This window comes from Ciconia boyciana, chromosome 31 (assembly GCF_034638445.1).
Source record: "Ciconia boyciana chromosome 31, ASM3463844v1, whole genome shotgun sequence".
NCBI classification, from domain to species: Eukaryota; Metazoa; Chordata; class Aves; order Ciconiiformes; family Ciconiidae; genus Ciconia; species Ciconia boyciana.
In genome coordinates, this window is record NC_132964.1 from 1,314,501 (window position 1) to 1,335,233 (window position 20,733).

The 20,733-nt window shown below is 56.8% G+C and overlaps 1 protein-coding gene across 6 annotated transcripts in view; it reads left to right on the forward strand.

The window, feature by feature from the left end:
- Nucleotides 1-20,733, forward strand: part of WIZ (WIZ zinc finger) — a 59,404-nt gene that overhangs the window by 32,801 nt on the left and 5,870 nt on the right. For 4 of the 6 annotated variants that reach the window (XM_072848345.1, XM_072848343.1, XM_072848346.1 and 1 more), the window contains exons 3-7: nt 1,993-2,053; nt 4,615-7,154; nt 7,380-7,745; nt 18,751-18,915; nt 19,590-20,093. In XM_072848345.1, the coding sequence (XP_072704446.1) occupies nt 1,993-2,053; nt 4,615-7,154; nt 7,380-7,745; nt 18,751-18,915; nt 19,590-20,093 (3,636 nt within the window). Of the gene's footprint in view, nt 1-1,992; nt 2,054-4,614; nt 7,155-7,379; nt 7,746-17,264; nt 17,429-18,750; nt 18,916-19,589; nt 20,094-20,733 lie in introns of those variants that run through there. The other 2 variants (XM_072848344.1, XM_072848348.1) reach the window with 2 other exon arrangements.

The following is a 20,733-nucleotide window of genomic DNA, read 5'->3' on the forward strand; positions in this document are numbered from 1 at the left end:
TTTTGAAGCCAAAAGAACCTAATCTGGCAGCCAGGGATGCCGCCACCTCTCCAGGGCGGGCTCTGACAGCACCCATGCCGGATAAACCCCGGCGATGTGCATGGTCCCAGCTCTGCATCTAGATGAAAGAGCTCCAACCCCATCATCTCCAGATGAGACCTACATGTTGGAGGTGCTCAGCCTTAAAAGTCTCGCCGCTAAGGTGGCTCGCCTAAGATGTTAGAAGGATGGGTAGCCAACCCTGGCTTTTCACGGCCCTCCTCTGCTTTTGGGGCAGGTCCTGCCCCACCTCCCCCAGCTCCATAACCAGTGCAGTGGCCTGAATACCACGTTCCTCCCGGTTTTACGGCACATAACCAGTAATCCATAGAATAAATGCAAACTGTGAGCGGCTACGTCCGTCCCGGAGGGGATGGAGGTCAGTTTGGGCTGTAGAGGCTCTCACAGGCTGAGCCTGCAGACGGTTGCAGCAAAATCCATCTCCTTGGCCGTGTGTTTCCAAAGTGCTCCCCATTTCCTTCCCAGGACGTGCAGCTTGATCCCGCTCTCTCTCATCTTTGCGTTCAACATTAAAGGCTCTCTGGGTCGTTGGACGGCGTGTGGTGGAGGCTGAGACGCTCCTTGCATGTCCCTTTTCTCCATGAGCCCCAGGCATGGTCTGTGCCAGGTCTGCACCCTCTATCAAGCTGTTGACACCTCCTTCCCATGGCCTCCTGGGTATTTCCACCGTGCCGATGCGCTCCAGGCAACTCTTGGGCTGCTGGGCATCCCATGACCCAAGATGACGATGATGGGAGCAGGGACGGGGGACAATTCCTTGTCCCAGCAGCAAGCTTGCTTGCCTGGGGCCGGGCTGCTCATGACTCAAGATGATGATGATGATGGGAGCAGGGACGGGGGACAGTTCCTTGTCCCAGCAGCAAGCTTGCTTGCCCGGGGCTGGGCTGCTGGGCATCCCATGACCCAAGATGATGATGATGATGGGAGCAGGGATGCAGGACAGGTCCTTGTCCCAGCAGCAAGCTTGCTTGCCCGGGGCTGGTTTGCAGCAGGAAACAACGTGGATTCACCCAGCTACGCCTCGGCTTCCCCAAGCTCCCAGCCTTGCCTGTAATAACAAGCAAGTCCCTGCTTTCCATACAGCTGGGACAGGCAAGGTGTGGCCAGACCAGGACGGGGAGGGGATCCGGCATGAGGAGCGAGACCCCCGTGTCCTGCCCTGAGCTCAGCCCTGCCTGATGGAGCCTCTGGGCCAGGTAGGTTTGACCCAGACGTCTTCGTTGGATGCAGCCGAAGGCTTTCCTCCTCTTGAAGAAGGACGTGTCTGCGTCTGATGTATCTCCACAGACCCTGCAGATCTTCAGGAGGCATTTGCCTGACTGTCATCGCTGCCTGAAATCCTGCCTTGCATCTTCTCGCAGGCAGGCTTGGAGGTGATTTAGTCCAGGACCCATCCTGGGGGTTCAGCCAACACTGGAGTGAAGCAAAGCTCCTCCAAGCCCCAGATGATGCTCAGGCACCCGGAGAAGCCCTGCATGCCGGCCCAAGGGCGGGGATGCACACCGGCACCGGCGCGGCTCGTGGGATCCATCCGTAGAGCTGGGGGAACCAGTCATCTTCGTAGGGCGGACCAAGACAACCTTTGTCCAGCCGCTCAGCCACAGCTCCGTGCCGGATACCTCTCCGGCAAGCAGGGGCAGCGGGAGCGCGGCCAACGGCATGTGCATCTTCCCGTTAAACTGCTTAGCTGCAGGAATGATTATACACCAAATAGTTGTGCGCGGGATTAAACCCTCTTAAGTGTGGCTCGGAAATCCTCCTGTAATCCGGACCCGGCTGTAGGAGGGAAGGATGGGCAGCAGGAGCAGAGGGGGTTTATCTGCTGGGAAAGCTTTTTTAACATACACACACACCAAAAAATCACTTTATTGCAAATTGCATTGAAGAAGCCTCACTTGGGCACTGACCTTGGAGCTTTCCTCTCTGTTGCAGATGAGCCCGATCCTGCCCTCTCCGGTGCCGTCCCAGCCACAGCTCACAGGACTGAACTCGGGTAAGTTCCCAAGGGATGTTGCAGAGTGGAGAGCACCCGGGAGCCCGTCTCTCCTTGCTAGTGGTACTCCAGTTACACAAAACCCCAAAATATCTCCCTGGCTGTCCCTGAAGAGGGTTGTCCCACCACCGAGGACATCAGCAGGTCCCTTCGGAGCCAGCCAGCACAGTCCCCTTGCTGCAGAGCAGTGTTGGCTGCTCTAATTCATCTCCCTTGTCCTGCTTCCCAACAAACCACGCTGCTTCTGCCCACCCTAAATTACCCCTCGGAGCCATCCCGGTTCCCCTCGGAGCGATGCCGGTTCCCCTCGGAGCTGCTGGGTCTGTCCCTGCTGCGAGGGAGAGAGAGATGCTGGGAGATGGATGCTTGATTTGGTTGTGTTGGGTGTCCCGAAGCTGCTAAGGGGTGTCCCAAATAGCTCTGAGCACCCTGGAAAAGGCAGATTTTGGGGTGCCGGCCCAAGGCTCAATGCAGGGCAAGGGTCCTTGTCCCTCGTGGCACCGGGAGTCCGCGCCTGGCTCAGAATTGCTCTCTGTCTTAGCCTGTCTAGCAATGCAACCAATGCCCAGCATGTTTTAATGGGTTTATTTTAGTATCTGCCGTTGACTGATCCTTCCTGGGCCAGCGGTTTCCTCAGTGAGTTATTTTTAATAACGTTTGCGGGGTTTACGGTGCATATGGGAATCACATTTCCCTGATATCAAGCCATAGACAATGGTGAGCCCGTCCTCCAGTCCGCAGTAATTTCTCCCAAGTAAAAATAGGGAAAGGTTTGGAGCTGGGAGGGCGAGCACGGTGGGGTGGGAGGGTCAGTTCGCCCCTAAACTTGGCTTTTTCCAGGAACAAGCTGGAAATAAATAGGTTTTAAAAGAAGGAGAGAGAGAGAGGCAGCATGAGAACCATGTGGAACTGGCAGCCCTGCTGTCTCCAACAAAGGCACTTTGTTCTCCCAGCAGCACAACTTGACCCGTGAGATAGTGTTTTGCTGGCCCTGGAGCAGCTACTTGCACGAGGTCTCAAGTCACCGGGCTTCTCCGGGTGTCAGGCTCTGCGGTTTGGCAGATTTCTTCCTTAGGGATGGTTTAGCAGGGAGCAGGAGCCGGGATGTGGTGGTTTGCATCTGCCTCTTGGCCGTGCATCTGTGCCACGGGTGCTGCGTGGAGGGAGAAGCCGGGCACGAAGCTGGCTGTGGAGGACAGAAGCTGGGTCGCGTCCTTAGGGCAGGGATGGGGACGTGGAGGAGTCTTGCCTCACTCTGCAGCTCAGCAGATGCCCTGAGTCTCCTCGGCCCCCGAGCTGGCATCTGCCAACCCCCCGTGAAGCTGCCATCAGGGACATCGGGGCTCCTGGGTCTCTTGGACCCTAGTTCAGAAGCCTAAATGTGGGGATCTGGTGCCATTCGAGGCTCTCTGCTTCCCCACCGAGTCTCTCACCACCCCAGCGGAAGGGCTTTGAGGCTCTTGTAGATCCTGTCTCATACCTATTGGTCCTATGCAGATGTCTCCAAACCCTCGAGGCATCTCAGAGAACATCAAGTGCCTCTGTTGCACCCTCGTGGCTCTCACCGTGTCCCTTCTTCCCTGAAAAAGCCTCCAAGCCCAATGTAGGACTTTCAAAACCACCAGGCTGGGACTGCCCGTGGGTGTGCACGGTCCCTCTCTAACACCCAACGCATCTTCAGCGCCACGGTGGTACCTGCAGCACCCGTCTGGGTGGCATGGGGCCACCCAATCCCACTGTAGAGCTCACCCCATGGAAGCTCACGTTCTCCAGCCACTTGATGGGGTCTTCCCAGCTTTGGGGTCATTGCCGAGGGTTTGGAAGAGGATGGGAAGGAACTGCCTCGATCCACTGTGGCTTGGGGTCTCTGCACAGGGCAGAAAGACTTCCCGCTCCTGCTGTGGAGAGGGATCACCCAGGGACCTTCATTTAATCATGGAGACAAACCATCCTTTGGTCCCAGAGACCTTTGGTGTGGTCCACAATGACACTTAAATCCGTTTTTATGCAACTTTGAAGAGTTCCTTGGCCTGTTCTTTGGCCTGATAGCGACAAGTGTCATTATTACGAGCAAATATCCCCGTTGAGCTGGGTAAACAGGAGGCAGCAAGGTGTCCAAGCATCCCGAGGAGTTAGCTTGGGAAAGGGAAGGAGAAGCAGAGAGTGGGGTGGAGCAAGGGAAAGATGACTTCTGGCCCAAGGAAGGAATTGGTGATGTGGTGATGGGAATCCAGCACTCCTGTTGGGCCTGGCATGAACGTGGAAGAGCCACCGCAGGGAGCAGATACAGCCATCGCTGAAACGAGCTTGGAGCAAGCCCAGAAGAAGATGCAGAAATTATTCGAGCTCCACATGGCCAAGGGAGGGTGGGAAGGGATGGGCTTGGTTTTGTCCTAAGGCTTTAATATTTGGGGCGATACGGGAGTCACCATGAAATCCCCAGCCTGTGTTATGCCATAACAGCACGCAGGCTCGCTCTGGTTCCAGGACAACCCTTTTGTAAATGGAAATGTTGGTAATATCCCGTTACCCAGTTATTAACTCTCAAAACTTATTTGCAGCTCCACGAACGAAGAGCATTTGGAGTTCAAGAAGGCTTTGTACAGAACGGATGCCAGGAGCTCCCTAGACCTGCGAAACATGACGGTGTCCGCCAGCGTGACCTGGGACACCTCCGCTCTGGAGACGAGAGCGGGCGATGGGAGAGAAGAAAGCACTTTAGAGAGACTCTCTGGCTTGAAGGACTCGAAGGACGCGCGGTGCGTAAAGGAGTTGGCATTCGCCGTGGAGCCCCAGGTTGTAAATACGGTGCAGGTGGATCCTGAGCAACTGGAGAGCGACTCCGAGGACCTGGATGGTGGCAAGGTGCCAGCAGAGACCCCCAGCCCTTGTGCAGGGGCATCGGTTGGTGGCGGCGAAGAGAAATATCTTAAAAATGAACCAAAGCAACTTGAAGGCCTCAGCAAAGAGCACTTAGATAAAAGTAAGAGGGGAATCCAGAGGGTTGACTGGATTTCTAGACCCAATAAAAGCCCAAGTCCTCACTATAAAGACATAAGCAAGCCAACAGATGTAGCAACCAACTTGCCCTTTCGGGGACAGGCTGTGCGTGAAGTGCCTCCTCCGCTGACTCCGACGGTGTTCAGAAAAACGCTAAACCCTGTCCTCGGCAAGTCCAAATCCCTGGAGAGCTCCTCGTCCCACAGGAAGGGGCTGATGGTCGACTCTGACTTGGACGAGATCAACCCGCTCAACACGGCCGAGTGGACAATCCAGAAGCCGGGTCTTCAGCTCGGCGCCGACCTCACCGTCGGCAAACAGTCCTGGACGGTAAATGCCGAAGACTCGGTGGAGCGGATCCCGTTGATGTCTCTGGAGCCCGCTCCCTGCAGCTCCTACGATATCGAGATGAGGCCCTACGTGTGCAGCGTCTTGTTGGAGGAGCAGGGGAAGGAGGAGCTGGGTCCGGAGGAGGACCCTACGGTGTACACCTGCATCGAGTGCAGCATTTACTTCAAGAAAAAGGAACATTTGATGGATCACATGCTTCAGCATAATCGTGGACCAGGGAGGGACCAAGACAGAGATGCTTTGGGAGGGCAGTGTCAATTCTGCTGCAACGAGTGCGGGTGGGCCTTTGGAGACCCCACGTCTTTGGAGCAGCACAAAAGGCTCCACCAAGAGTCTAGGGAAAAAATTATCGAAGAGATCCAGAAGTTGAACGAGTTTCCAGACGAAGGTCGGGAAGCTCGGCTGCAGTGCCCCAAGTGCGTCTTTGGCACAAACTCCTCCAAGATCTTTGTCCAGCACGCCAAGATGCATGTCAAGGAGAGGAAGGACCAAGGGGCAAAGAACATGAATCTCTTTGGAAATGCGGGCAGCGGAGAAATACGGGATAGCCCCGTGCACGGCATCTACAAACACTTCAAACCAAATGAACACGTGTCCCTGCAGATGCAGGTACCACCTCACGGCAGCGGCAAAGGGCTCAGCACCTGTATGCTCTGCAGCTTCCCGGCCCCCAACGAGAACATCCTCAAGGAGCACATGAAATACACCCATTCCCACCTCTCCTGGGACACGGAGGTGTATGAGGATGATCCCAATCAACCAGGAACTAGCAGAGACGCCTACAGCCCAGCCAGGCCAGGCCGGTTTGCAGAGACGGATTATTTCGGCAAAGCAGACCGGCTTTTCCCTCCACCTCACCGAGAAAGCACATCACATTACGAAGCGGTCCACGGTTTTGCCCTAACTCACCCGCGACTCGACAAAAGCAACGGGGCTAGTAAAAAGGACTACCAGACATCAGGGTTTCATGCCAGGAAAGCAGCTCCGTATGCTGCCCCGCATAAAAACCTGGGGTTGTCCGGTTTTCCCTCCGCTAAAGCTTATTCCCAGTTTGCTCTGCAGCAGCTGAAAAAAAAGGCAGCAGCTCAGCACCTTGAGGGAGAAGGCGACGGTCTCAGGAGCCACCATATGGGGCTGGAAGAGCTCAGGCACAAGTGGGTGTTGGCCAGCGATGCTGGGAGCATGGAAGAGGAGATCTCCGTAAGCACAGAAATAGATTTGAGCGAGAACAGAGGCATCAAACCCGTCGCCATCCCTCAAGCTGCCTTGGACCTCAAGAGGACGTTCAGAGACACCTTGAAAGCCACGGACTCTTCGATAGCTTCAGAGGAGCAGCAGCAGCAGTTGCGGAAGATGGTCCCCATCGTCCTTCTGGAGGAGGTGAACCTGCACCCCAAGGCAACGAAGCGGCCCCGGGGGAAGCCGTTCAAGAAGAAAACGACGCTCCCTTCCCGGGAGTTCATGATGGAAGAGCCCCTTCCCTTGGATATGCTCCTACTGGATTCTCCTCTGGAGGGTCCTCTGGAGCTCGATGACCTCTTGGACTCCGACTCGCCCATGCTGAAGAACGAGGAGAGAAAATGTCCCTACTGCCCAGACAGGTTTCACAACGGGATCGGGCTGGCGAACCACGTGCGGGGCCACCTCAACAGGGTGGGGGTGAGCTACAACGTCCGTCACTTCATCTCAGCGGAAGAAGTGAAAGCTATTGAGCAAAAATTTTCCTTCCAAAAGAAGAAGAAAAAAGGTAGTATGTATTCAATTCACTGTGCTTTCTATTTTCTTGTTTTAATCGGTGGGGTTTTCTCCTCCCACCGAGAAATGGGTACGTATGGCACTGTGGTCAACCTGAACCGTGGTGGCCACGGCACAACCGGTGACGTGCGGTTGTCTCAGGTGCAGTAACCCCCCACCCTCGGAGGCCTGATCCAGGGGTTTTAGCGGCGTCGCTGACTGTCTATCCTTCTTTCTGCAGTTGCAAACTTCGACCCGAGTACTTTCAGCCTGATGCGATGCGAATTCTGCGGGGCCGGTTTCGACACGCGAGCGGGTCTCTCCAGCCACGCCAGAGCCCACCTGAGAGACTTTGGTATTACCAACTGGGAACTCACCATCTCGCCCATTAACATCCTCAAGGAGCTGTTGGCCAACTCATCGGAGCATCCGATGCTGCAAGCGGCGATGGGAGCGGAGCCCTCGTCCCCAAGCCGAGAGAGGGAAGCTCACGGCTTTGTGCCTCGCAAGAGCATGACCCCCATGTCCGAGTGCAGCATTCCACGGTCTCCTCTGTCCCCGTTCCCCCCATCCTGGGGAGATGAGTCCCTGCAGTCCTACAGAGACGGTAAGTGTCCCCGAACACCCTGTGCAAGCCAGAAACTCTCTTGATAACCCCAAACCGTCACATCCTGCTGAACAGAGCCTTGCTGGAGGGTGGGTGTTTACAGGGAAGAGCTTAAGCGGCGTAACCTGCTGGTGATTTATCCGTCTCCATCATTGACGCTCTGTATGCTGTGAAATCTGATGCTGGTTTGGGGGCAGACGGGTGGAGATGCGGCAGATGAAAGAGCCAGGCAGTGCGGTCTCTTGAGGGGTAGATAGAGGGGTCGCATCCCACGGGGGAGCCGTGCTTTGGATGTTTGGGCTTTGTCATTTGAAAAGCGACGTGTTTAGGAATGAGGTTTCCATTGGGGAAACCCCTAAAGCTTCGCAAATCATGGGGCAGAGCGTGGCTGGAGCGAAGGAGAGGAGCGTGGTCACTGGTACCAGTCCGTGCTGGCACTGCTCGGCCACGCAGAAGGCAGGATGCGACCTCTGGTCTGCTGTGTTGATCCCTCGGCTGCTTATTTTCCGTAGGTGTTATGTTATGGTGGGGGGGGAGTGTGAAGGGTCCTTCCCAAATGGGTTTGGGTCTGAGCTGGTCCCCCTCCATCAGTGGAGCTCCAAATTATTCACACGGGATCATCAATTCCAGAGCAGAGCCTGTCCCAGCTTCCAGGTTTCCCCTGCAAGGCTCCCCACAACTGAGTTTGCACCAAAAACTTTGCAACTACCGTTCTTCCAAAGACTAAAAACTTGCTCGCGCGTTAGGAAAAAACCACCACCTCCTGACACCTGGTGCTTCTGGCAGCATCTTGAAGGCCTTGAAGCAGCTTCTCGCTAGGTTCTGCTCAGCCTAATCCTACGTTAGATACATCCCTGCAGTGAGGAGCTATCTGGCTTTAATTGAAATATGAAAGAGCCTGTAATCCCGGCTCTCCAGACTGCTCCACGTGCCTGGCTGCTCTTTGGAACGAGTCTTGAGCGTAACAAACACAAATTAAAATACGAACAAACCCAAACTCTTCTTTCTTGGCATGGCAAAGCTTGGAGGATGAATAGTTACCAGCCCGGAGTGGTGGCTGATGCCAACAAGAGGCGTTTTGGAGGGCTCAGCTGGGTTTCTGCTGCCAGTGGCTGGATGCTCCTGCTGACTGTGACTATCGCTCGGCAATTTTTAGGTCTCCCGGTGCCCAAAATTCACTGGCACAAGCCATTATAGACAGCACCGCTGTTTTAAAAACTAGGCCTCGTGTATTTTGTAGTTACAAAGGGTGGAAAGTGTCTCGGTGAAGAAAGAGTGCGGCCACCCTTCAGTAACAACCGCTCATCGGAGAAGAGGTTAATGCAGTTCTGAACGCGGCAGATCTAACATCAAATGTCCCCAATGTGAAGTTTTAGGGAAAAAAAAAAAAAATGGGTCACCTCTCGAAATACGATCTTGCTTATCAGTTCAGGCAACGTCACTCAAGTTTGTTTTCAGCATGTGAGTTGGCCCAGGGCTTGGGAACATCTCCTGCTCCTTGCTGTGCCCATCTCCAGTTGCCTTGAAATGCCGGTGGGTGTTTGGTGGGAGAAATCGGGTCAGGAATTGTCCTTTTAGGTAAAAGTAGTTGAATTAGAGCTTAATTCTGGTCTGGTTCTGCACTGTATTTAAACCCGGGTAAGGTTGAGGATGGACATGTGGGATGAGCGGAGGGCGAGCGTGACCCGCACAAGAGCCAAGAGCTCAAACACCCCCTTAAGCTGCGCTCCTGGATTTAAACTCGCGTGCTCCGTATTTCCTTACGAGTCATGTCTTTGGGGGACAATGCCGAGAAAACGGGTAAATTTGGAAAGCTTAAAAATCCCCAGCCCAGCAACCTGTTGTGTAACCAAAGCACGCACAGCAGATCACGTGGAGATAGCGATCGGTGGACGGCTTTTGTATTTAAATCCAAGCCTGAAGTCTCTTAGTTACGCTCCCAAGCTCGCAGAGACGACTCGCCGTGAGTCGAAACCCTCCTTGTTTTGCTTCCAGCCTTGAAATGACGCTTTCAGGGCGCTCTGGCTTTATGCTGAAAGTATCTGTCGCAACCGATTTAAGAACGAAGCGGCGCCCGTTGCGTTGCAATATTTATTTAACTCTTGCTCTGGGTACGGCTTCGGGGAAGCAGCTGAGCAAACACTGAAGCAGGTTTGGAGATGGGGGATGCCGAATCTGTAGCCGGGAAGATTTTAGCCGTTTTTTTTAAGCCCACTTGTCCCCGTGTCTCTTCAAATCACTCGTGAGACGTGTGAGAGCTCGAGCGAGCTGCCTGCTTCTTGCATGGGTCTTTGCGGCCATGGTAAAAGCTCGACCGCTGCTGCCAGGCTGGAGCGAGGAGCTGCCTTAAGGGCACCTGCTTAGCGTTAATGTCCTCTGCTAGGGTTTTATGCTAATTCTGTAATTTATAGAGGGTTTTAGGCGACATTAACGAGATAAAGGCCGTTAGCAAGTTACAATGGCAGGAGGATCTCGTGAAAAGTCAGCGGTGAAAGTCAGCGGTGGCCCCACACCAGACCTGGCGGCGTCTCCGCCGGTGGCTCCGTGTCACAGTGCTGGCAGCCCCGTGCCGTGGGAGCAGCGATGCTGCTCGCACCCTGGGACGATGTCGCAGCTCAGCATCTGCAGGCAGCTCTCCGCGAACCGCTTCCTGCTTCCTTCCTCTCCGCTTCCAGATGCACAACCTGCCAGAAAGTCTCTGCTGGCGTTGCAAGATGCCTCTCGAGCTGTTAAGAGCTAAGAATATCGGCAGACCCTTAACTGAAACCCTGCGTCGTGGGGGCAGGCAGGGAGAAATCCCCTTTTTGGGGAGCGTTTCATGAACCGTTTTCTGTGCTGGCTGCGGTTCATGGTTTCTAACAAGGCTGCAGCGGGAAACAAAGGTGGAGGATTCAGATTGGGGTGCCGGGAGATTGATTCGATGATCGCGGTGGTGCTTCTCCGTTCTTGGGCTTGTAATCAAATCACCGCAAGACCTGAGCATCTCTGTCCTCGTGGGGCAAAGTTTCCCTTCCCGGAGCTGCTCGCAGGTGGGACGCGGAGAAGAAACAAAGAGGAGCGTTGGGGAAAGGGCTGTGGGTTTAACACGCGCTTGTGTTAAACAGAGCGGAGCGGGAGAACTGGGTTGGCTCTTGCCGGTCTCGTACCCTTGGCTGCTTGTTTAAAAACAAAAAAACCCTCTTTAAGCAAAACTAAAAGTCAAAGGGAGGAAGTAGGTGTTTGGGTCTGCGGCGAGAACTTGAACTTGGCTGCGGTTGTTGTTTAGATGGGAGCGTTTGTGGCAAAGCCAGGATGTTTTGAGATACCGGGGAGATTTCAGGGGTTACCTGTTCCCTCCCTCTGCTTCCAAGCAAGTCCACGGTACCTAAACCAACCTGAACTCGGCTGCTCCAGGCTCTGATGAAGACTCCACCATCGCCCTCGGAACCCGTGCTGCCGTCACCAGCCCTCACCCTTAGAAAGCCGATGGGGTCTTTGGTATTTTTAGTATCGAAATCCATTACTGTTCATTTTCCCCACAATAAGCAAAGACAACAGTTCGTGCTCTTCTGTAGACCCAGATCTTTCAATCTCCCCTTTTTGGTCATGATTTTTAGACCCTCGATCGATTTTTAGACCCTCGATCGATTTTTAGACCCTCGATCGATTTTTAGACCCTCGATCTCCCTCCCCGATACGTCTGAACCCTCCCTGAAGTGCCACGCTCAACGTCGGACACGTCCCGGCTGCAGTGCTGCGGAGAGCGGGAGGGTTATCTCGGCTACGGCCCATCCCAGGACAGGCTGTGACGTAGCGGGGGTTGCAACATTCACTCTGGTTCGGTTTTGAACAGCTTAAAAGTCTGAAAACCTTTTTTTTAATATTTTTTTTTTTTCCTCCCCACCCTTTTCTGTGAGACCACTGGCTCCCGAGCGATCCCCACTGGAGTTGGCGGCTTCTCCAAGGAGGTCCCTGTGCTCAGCAGTGGCTTTCCCCGCATGTTGTGACGGGCGAAGGTGTGCCCCGCTGCTGCAACCGCCTCCTTAAAGCCTGGCTTGGCTCATTAGCGAGGCTGTTTGTGTATCTCCTGGCTCCAAACCTATTGGCAGCCGCCTCGGAGAACACGTGGCGCTTCTTGGCAGGCGTTGGGAAGTGTTAGGCAATTGCGTCCTCCTCAAAACGGCTTGCAGCTCTCCTTCCTCGTAGCCTGCCTCACCTTGCTCTGTGCCCCAGACTGCTCTTGCAGGGTTGGCACCATCATCCTCCATTCTTCTTCTCCCCTTTTTTTCCAGATTTAACTCCCCGTGGTCTCTCTAACTGTCCCAAACTGTGAGGTCTTCTGCTAGACCTGGATTTCTCCTCTCGATCTGCTCCTGTGCAGCAATAGTGATGTTTCACCACGTCTAGGAAGAGGAGCAAATGTTCATTTGCTGGTTGGCCTTCCACCCCATGCAGAGCCAGAGAAGACACAGGGTCTGTCCTTCCTTCCTGGAGCACATCTGATGTAGCACAGGTTTTTAGGAGGAGGAGAAGGTCGGTTGAATGGTGTGAGCTTAGGGAGTGGTTCTCCAGTTCTTCCATCTGCTGCTTGCTCGTGTTGAGCCCCTAGTTGAGGACTTGCCCCTACCATGCCCAAGGTCCTGCCTTAGCTGAAGAGTGTCTTCTCCCTCTCTAGAGCATAGTTTTCAGAAAGAAAGGAACATTCTTAGAATCTCCAGTGCTGGAAGAGACCCGTGAGGATCATCAAGCCTGATTCCTGACTCCACCCAGGGCAAGCTAAAAGTTAAACCCTACATCTAAGAGCGTTCTCCAAACTCTTCTTGAACACCAACAGGCTTGGGGCAATGACCTCATCCCTGGGGAGCTTGTTCCAGTGCTTGACCGCCCTCGCCATGAAGAACCCTTTCCTAATGGCCAATCTGAACTTCCCCTGAGGCACCTTCAAGCCATTCCCTATCACCGGACACCTGAGAGAAGAGAGCAGCACCTCCCTCTGCGTTCCCCATCACAAGGAAGTTGTAGACAGCGATGAGGTGGCCCCTCAGCCTCCTCTTGTCCAGGCTGACCAACCCTGGTATCCTCAGCTGCTCCTCACAACTCACGCCCTCTACTCCTTTCACCATCTCTGTTGCCCTTCTTTGGACACGTTCCAGTATTTTTACGTCCTCCTTAGGTTGTGGAGCCCCAAAGTGCCCACAGGACTCAAGGTGAGGTCACACCAAGACATGGGACAACCATGTCTTTCAACGAGTTCACTATACTGTCCCAGGATATGGGTGGCCCTTTTGGCCGTGAGGGCACATGGTTGACGCCCGTTGAGCTTCCCATCAACCAAAGCCCCCAGATCCCTCTCTGCAGGGCTGCGCTCCAGGACACGTGGAGAAGAGAGAGCTCCTTCCAGTGTCCCCCAAAAAGGGACAGGCTCTGAGTGTCAAGGGCTCCAAAATTGATTTTAGGGGTGTCCAGGGGGAACCCTGGTGTGGTCTTCTCAGAGATACGAGTGGGCAGAGACCCCATAGCCGCTTCGATTCCTCCCCCTGCCTCTTTTTATCCAGGGTGCGTGAGCCAGCGTGGCCAGGGCCAGGAGGAGCTTGTGACTTTGTGGTGCCTGGGATGGGGACAACCACAGCCTGAGCCTCAGCAAGAGGCTGTGGAGAGGCTGGAGGAGATCAGAAGGGGAAGGCTCTTCCGCCAGCACAACTAGGGCTGGAAGAGGACATTTATAGTAGATTTTACGGTTTTTTTGAGCCTCATTTCTGCCTCGACACTTTGACTTGAGAGCGAAGACCTCGGCGCAGCTCAGCAGCGGCTCCGATTTCCATCCTGACCTTTGCTTCCTCTGGTTAATTGTGGTTGCCCTCCGTGAAGGAATTGAGACGCTTTGTGGACGTGGCCTTTCGTCCTCCCTTCCGTTGAGGAGCACGCCCGCGCGTCCCGTGGTGGCTGTGTTAATAGCGGATGAACGGAGGTTAGAAAAACCTTCTGGAGGTCCATACCTGACCCCGGCTGCCAGCAAGGCCAACTTCAAAGCCAGGTTAGGTTGCTCAGGGCCGTGTCCCGTTGAGTTTGGAGAGGGTTGGAGGTGCCACCACCTCTCTCCCGGGTTAACGTGCCCTGAGGACCCTCCTCATGTTACGTTTCTCAGGTCACGCTCTCCTTTTGTGTCGGCCTTTCTGATTTTCCTTCCTGCGTGCTCGTTCTGCGCTCACCCGCAGCCTGACCTACTTTCCACCGTCTTTGATTCCTTTCTCGAGTTCCAGGTTATTGAAAAGCTCGCGTTGGCTGCCTCCTTCCCTTCCCTCCTTCCCCTGCACGGGGATAACGTGGGCCGTTGTCCTTGATATTGTCTCTTCTCCTGGTCTCTGAAGATTTCTGATGGGAGGCAGCACCGCAGGGAGGCCGGACGTCGGTTTTTAGCCTGAATTTGAGCTCCGTTTTCACCACTGCTGATCTATGGCCACAGGAGACGGTGTGAAATCTCTCAGCCAGGTCTTCCAGAGCAGGAATTGTGGAGTGAGGATCCCTGGGGGGAGCACTCGAAGGCAGATGGTTGCAATAACCTATTTCAGTCTTGGCAGCCAAGGATAGAAATTGTCCCTTTCCCTTTCCTAATGTTTTTGGGAGACCCTGGTTTGTAACTGCTGGAGAAGGGGATGTTGCGGCGGGGGGGAGCCCTGAGTTGGGATGACCCAGGGATACTCATGGGTACTGCAACCGTGTCGGGTTCAAAACCAGCCTCGCGGCCACCTCCGCATCCCAGCAGGATATCAGCGGAGAAAGGAACAGCATCTGTTTCTTGTATTTCTCCTCTCCCCGTTAAATTTCGGTGAGCTCCTGTGCCCGCCACGGCGATTCCTCATGACCTCCTAGTCCTGATGTTGGTTTTTCTCCAGCTCCTTTAAGCCAAGGAGAGGTTTTATGTCTTACCACCCCGGCAGAGAAAGAAGAGAGGAAGTTTTAGGCGCAGTTCGTTAGCAGCCTGTCCTCCTCGGCAGAGCTAGCGAGGGGAAGCACCATGTTTAAAATGATTTGATAGCTCAGAAGCGCGACAGAGAGCTGGCAAAACCCCCTTGGCAAGGAATCGGCTCACGCAGAGCTCTGGACGCTGTAGGCTGGCTAGCGAAGACAGATGCTTTCATCCTCACCCCAGACGGAGCCCGTTAGCAAGCTAGTGATCAGGCAGTCCTGCCTGTCCTGGCATTTCCCGTACCCCTTGTTGCCTTCGCTGGATCTTCTTCAGGAAGATTTGGCTCAAATTTGGGGAATCATTTTCGCAGACCACACCTGAGCTCTACAGCTCGAAAGCGGCACTGGCTGCTCCGTGGATCATCCCTTGAATCGGGGATAAAGCAGCAGGTCGTCCGACCGGAGCCTTTTTCCAGGTGCGATGGGGTTGTCGGCCGCTCCGAGGGGCTTTTCTCTCCCATCTTCTAAGCGTGGTTTGCTGACAATTAGCGTGAGGATGTTTTACGGGTGTTTGAGGACTCACGAATCTCTGTGCTACCCTGCAGAAGTAAGCACGTGTCACCTCAGCACCCGAAAGCTGCCAGGATGAGACCCTCCGTGTTGTCACTGCACGGAGACCAGAGCCCCTGGGGACCTCTGGTTACTGCTGCGGGCTTTGAAACTCCCTAAAAATGTCACGATTTGTCCCATTGGGGTTTCTTTAACCTCACAGAAGCCGGTGGTAGACGAATTAACCATCTACCACCCCTTTTTAAGCTGTCTTGCGATGTAAAAGTAGGAATTTGAACCTCTAAAGCTTCCCCCTGCTGCAAAATGAAGTGTCCAGTGTGGGTCTGGTTCTGTTTTAGCTGTGGCTCTTGCGGGCTGTCTCTTCTTCCCCCACTGCCTCTTCTTGGTTTGGTTTTGTTTATGCACTCTGGGAACAGCAGGCAGGTTTGCCATTGCGCGTGGGTTTTCCTGGTGTAATTATGGACCGAATCGGCCGGCTTTGAATGCGTGTTTTCAACTCGTAAGCCCAGAAACTGTAAGGAAATGCTTGTGGCCGTGTTGGGACTCTGCTCGTCCTTCCCTGGGGAGGTGAGGAGGAGGATGGGGCTGCGCAGAACCTGTCCAAGGTAACAATTACACGCTTCATCTTTCTATAGTTCTATTTTGGGCTGCGTAAGTAACTTTTATTTACCCGTAAGTTCCTTCGGTTAGAGCCAGCTTCTTCATCCTGATGTGGCAGGAGTGGTTGGGGATGGTTCTGGCCGGGATCGGTCGTCTCCGCTCACCGCTGAGGTTAACGGTCTGCGCTTGTTGCGCTTGTTACGGTTGCTTTGCGGTCCAGGTGGATTTTGTTTCCCAATCTGTGTGGATTTTGGTTTCCTACACACGTTTCCACTGTGTTCCCTTCTCCTCCTCCTCACGCCGTGCTCTGGCAGCATTTCCCTTTTCCGATAGGACTCGTCGTTGCCGCTCTTCGCCTCGGGCAGCGTGTGGCCGCGTCTCCCTTCTCAGGGCTTGCTCTCTCCCAACACCTGCTGTAATTTTGGAATAGCTCTTGCCGAAAACCTGGAATTCTCAGCTGGTTCTGGTAGTGCTCGTCAGTCCATTTAGGAGTGGGGCTTTTGGGGAGACTTTGCTGCCGTTGCCTCTGTCCCCTTGGGTCTGAATCCATGCTCAGGCGTTATTTGTAACCCCTGCTTTGAGGAGGGGTGGCAGTGCCGTAGGAGACGGCCGCTGTCCCCATATCCCTCCTCTGGGCAGTGAATTGCTTCTCTTTTGCTTTTTATTGGAGTGGTTTGAATAGAAACGCGCTCCCTGTGGCACCTGGGGCTGGGGCAGAGGCTGGGGGGGCGGACCGAGAAGGCCTTGGGTGGCCTTTTCCATCTCCGTAGGTGTCTGGGTGGTTCCGTCCTCTGGGTAAGGGGTTGGGCTGGAGCCAGCCCTGGATGAGTGGTGGTGGGATGGGGAGAGCCCCGGTAGGTGAGGGGGAGGTCGAGTCAGGGACTGGGGGGCAGGCAGGCCCCCATGGCAGGGCCTGTGGGGCTGGGCCGGAGGGTTGAGGGGAATCATGGAGGAACACGGGCCTGGAGCCCAGACCTGTGGCCCAGGCCCCATGGGGGCCTGTGGGGCTGGGCTGGACGGTTGAGGGGAGTCATGGAGGGACACAGGCCTAGAGCCCAGACCTGTGGCCCAGGCCCGGGGGCAGCCAGGCCCCAGTGGGGGCCTGCGGGGCCAGGGGAGCTTCATGAGGCTTGGCAAGAGCTGAGCCCTGGGGGCCTGGGGCCGAGCTGGGCCTGGCCTGGGGCCTTGCCTGGTACCCGCAGCCCGGGCCCGGGCCTCGCACCCCGCCATGGAGCGCCCCCTCCCCTCCCCGCCCCACCGCTCGATCGCTCGGCGCTCCCCCCTCCTCCCTGTCGCCACCTCCCGCGCGCCTCTGCCGGCCGGGGCGCCGATTACTCGGCGCTCGGCCTCCCGCCCCGGGGACCGGCTCCCCCCCCCTCCTCCCCCCCCCGCCCCGTTTGAGCTCCGTTCCCCTGCTCGGCGCTCGACCTCTCCGCCTGGCGGGCGGGCGCGCGCGGCTCGGCGCTCGGCCTGGCGGCCTGGCGGCCGCCCCGCATGTGCCGGAGCCAAGATGGCGGCCTCCACCTCCTCGCAGCCCAAAGTGACAAAAGCGGCGGCGGCGCCGCGACCCCGGGACCGGGACCGGGGTGGGGACGGCGAACCCGAGCCCGAGGCGGCGCCCGAGCCGGGTGAGCCCCCCTTCTCCTCCGCCGACCCCGCCCCGCCGCGCCCGGCCCCACCCGCGGCCCCCACCCCATCCCCCCCCACCCCCCCCCCGCTTCCCCCGCCGCAGCGTCGGGCCTGGCCCGGGGCCGCCGCCGGTTCCGGGCCCGGCCCTGACGTGGAAGGGACGAGAGCGGGGGGGAAAGGCCCGGCGAGGGCCGCTGTCGCCGAGCCGCCGCCCTCCTTTGTCCGTACCCCGGCCTCCCTTTGTCCCTCACGGGGGCCCCGCCATCCCCTCGGCGGGGCCCACCGGGCCCGGCCTGTCCGATCGCAACGGGCCGAGCCCGGTTCCTGTCACCGCTGGGACCGGGGTGGGGAGTTGGGGAGGGGGGAGTGTTTCTCCTCCTCCCCGCCCCCCCCCCGGGGGGGGGGGGCGGCGACCCGGGGGTGGGGGGGATGCAAATCCCGGCCGGGCCCTGGCACCGCCGCGGGGTGGGAAGCGGTGCCCGGTGAGCCCGAGGCAGCCCCCAACCCGCCCCCGGCCCCGGGCGAGGCTGCCACCTTCCCCGTCCTCCCCCCCGCAGGGAGGTGCCACCATCCCTGTCCCCTCCCTGGCAGGGAGCTGCCACCTTCCCCGTCCTCCCCCCGCAGGGAGGTGCCACCTTCCCCGTCCTCCCCCCCCCGCAGGGAGCTGCCACCTTCCCCGTCCTCCCCCCTGGCAGGGACTGCCACCTTCCCTGTCCCCTCCCTGGCAGGGGGCTGTCACTTTCCCCGTCCTCCCCCAGGGAGCTGCCACCTTCGTGTCCCCCCTTGACAGCAGGGAGCTGCCACCGTCCCAGTCATCCCACCCCGGCAGGGAGCTGCCACCGTCCCCGTTGTCCCCCACAGCGAGCTGCCTCCATCCATCCCCCCGCAGAGAGATGCCACCTTTATGGTTCTGTCACCCCCACCTCAGGGAGCTGCCACCTTCGCGTGTGTCCCCACGCACACAGAGAGCTGCCACCGTCCCCTGTGAAGGAACTGCCACCATTTTCCCTCGCCACAGGGAGCTGCCACTGTCTTCTGCAGGGAGATGCCACCATCCTCCCCCGCCACTGTCCCCAAGCACCCCCAAATCCCACTGGCCGGTCACCACCGTCCCAGCGACGCGTCACCTGCCACTGGGACGGGTGTCCCCCTCTAAAAGCACCCGTGCAGAGCCCTGTTCTCTGCGGCGACGGCGTCGCTTCTCCCTCTTGAGCTCTTTAGAGCAGCTTAAACCTTCGCCTAACGAAGCCGTCTCTTCACCGCCACCTCCCTGGGCCGTGTTATCCACCCTCGGGGGCTAACGATCTCTTTCTCTTGGCAGTCCTGGCTCCGGAAGAGGAAGAACTGGTGGCCATGGAGGTGGGTTCACCCCCTCTCCCGAAAAAAAGTGCTCCCGCCGGGCAGCTGGATCAACCCCCCACCAGGATAGGGACCAAACTGTCTCCTGAGCCGCCTGGGAGCAAACCAGAGCCTCAGGACTCCAAAAGTGAGTATTTTGCCCGGCTTCTCGTCGTCTCCGACAGCCGAGCGCTGGGTTTCTGCTGCGAGGAGAGAGCGGGGAGCCCGGCAGGCGTTTGTTTAACCCAATCCGGGAGGATTTTCAGGTCTTTTTGCTTAATTAATTCTCTAATTAAGAGGGCGGCCATGTTGTACTCCGGTGTCGCTGGTTTACGTTGCTTTTCTTTCCCTGGCGCCAGCAGCTTTCCAAAGCTCGCCGGGACCGACGTGCACTTCCTGTCCTCCTTAAAGTACCTCAATCAGTCCTTCCTCTCCTAATTAACGATGTTCCCCTAAAACAATAGCTTTGAGATCCTTCTCCCTCGCTGGCTGGGCTTCGGAGCCTGCCTGCAGCTCACGGAACTGTGGGCAAAGCTTTCAAAAACACTCTGGAAAACATCCTCGAGTGGGAAAACTGACCTCCTTCCATCCCAGAGCAGCGATCCTTGTCCTCCCACAGCTCTGCTGGCTCTTCCCCGCTTTATTCCTGCCCGCACGGGGAGGCGTGGAGCATCTGAACGTTCAAAATTAGGGTCAGGGGTGGTAAAAATCCCGTGGGGGGGAGAAACAGCGTGGCTGGACGCTGCTCCTTGTGCCTCCTGCCATGGCTGTGCCCTGATTTTCTTTTTTCTCTTCTCTTTTTTTTTTTCTTTCTCTTTTTAGCCCAGAACCTTACGACGTGCGAAGTGTGCGGTGCCTGCTTCGAAACCCGCAAAGGCTTATCCAGCCATGCCCGTTCTCACCTACGGCAACTCGGCGTAGCCGAATCGGAGAGCAGCGGGGCTCCCATCGATTTGCTTTACGAACTGATGAAACAAAAAGGCAAACCCGATGGCAGCCCCCTGTCTCCCACCCTTGGCAAAAAATCCGGTTCCCCCAAAGACGCCACCGCCGGTTCCCCTCGACCCACGCTCCTGGCGCTCGGCAAGGCCGGCGATCGCCTGTCGGATGGTCCCGTTAATAAAGCTATCAAATCCCCTCCCGGCTTCTCAAAAAACCTCTCGCAACCGGGATCCCCCATCCTTAAGAAGGTGCCGCCTGCTCTTTCGGGCTCCCCGTCTCCGAAAAACCCTGAGGAGAAGAGCTCCAAGCTCTCGCTGAGCCCTCTGCAGAGCTCCCCAAAAGCGCAGTGGCCGCAGGCGGATGAGGAAGGACCCCTCAATTTAAGTGAGTTTGTTGGTTTTATTTTTTGGGGGTGTTTCCCGTTCGGCTGAGGGCAGGGGAAATCCCCGGCTTCTCCCGTCCTGCTCCTGCCAAGCCGGGCATCCCTCGACGGCTGGGAGGGCGCAGAGCTCGGTGGAGGAGCCGGCGTTTGGTAACGGCCGTGCTGGGGAGATAACGTGCCGCTCGGTCACGACTATCGGAGGGGACGATCTTCCCTGACTGGGCAAATCCCGTCGGGATTTCAGGAAAACTGCTGGCTCTCTGCCCTCCAAACTCTTTAAATCTCTCTTCCCCGCTTCTCTCACCTCTTTCGGCTCTTCTGGGCCGCGGTTCGGTTGGCGTGGAGCACCCTCCTGCGCCGTGGCTCGATCTGGCACAGCCATCTCCCCTCTCCCAGCGGAGCACGGTGGATTTGGCCAGCGTCAGCCCGTTCCCTGCTACCGTTTCCAGTGTCGGATGCGCTCGGAGAGGCGCTGCCACGGCTCTCGGGACCACAGCTGCGGTGCTGCCGTGTCCCTCTTTGTCCCCAAGCTCCGTCGGTGACTTATTCCCACACCTTGGGACCAAAATGGTTTTCGGGGCAGCGGCTGGCCCTGGCCGCCTTCTCCCAAAGCGCCGCGTCTTGCCGGGAATGTCTTCATCG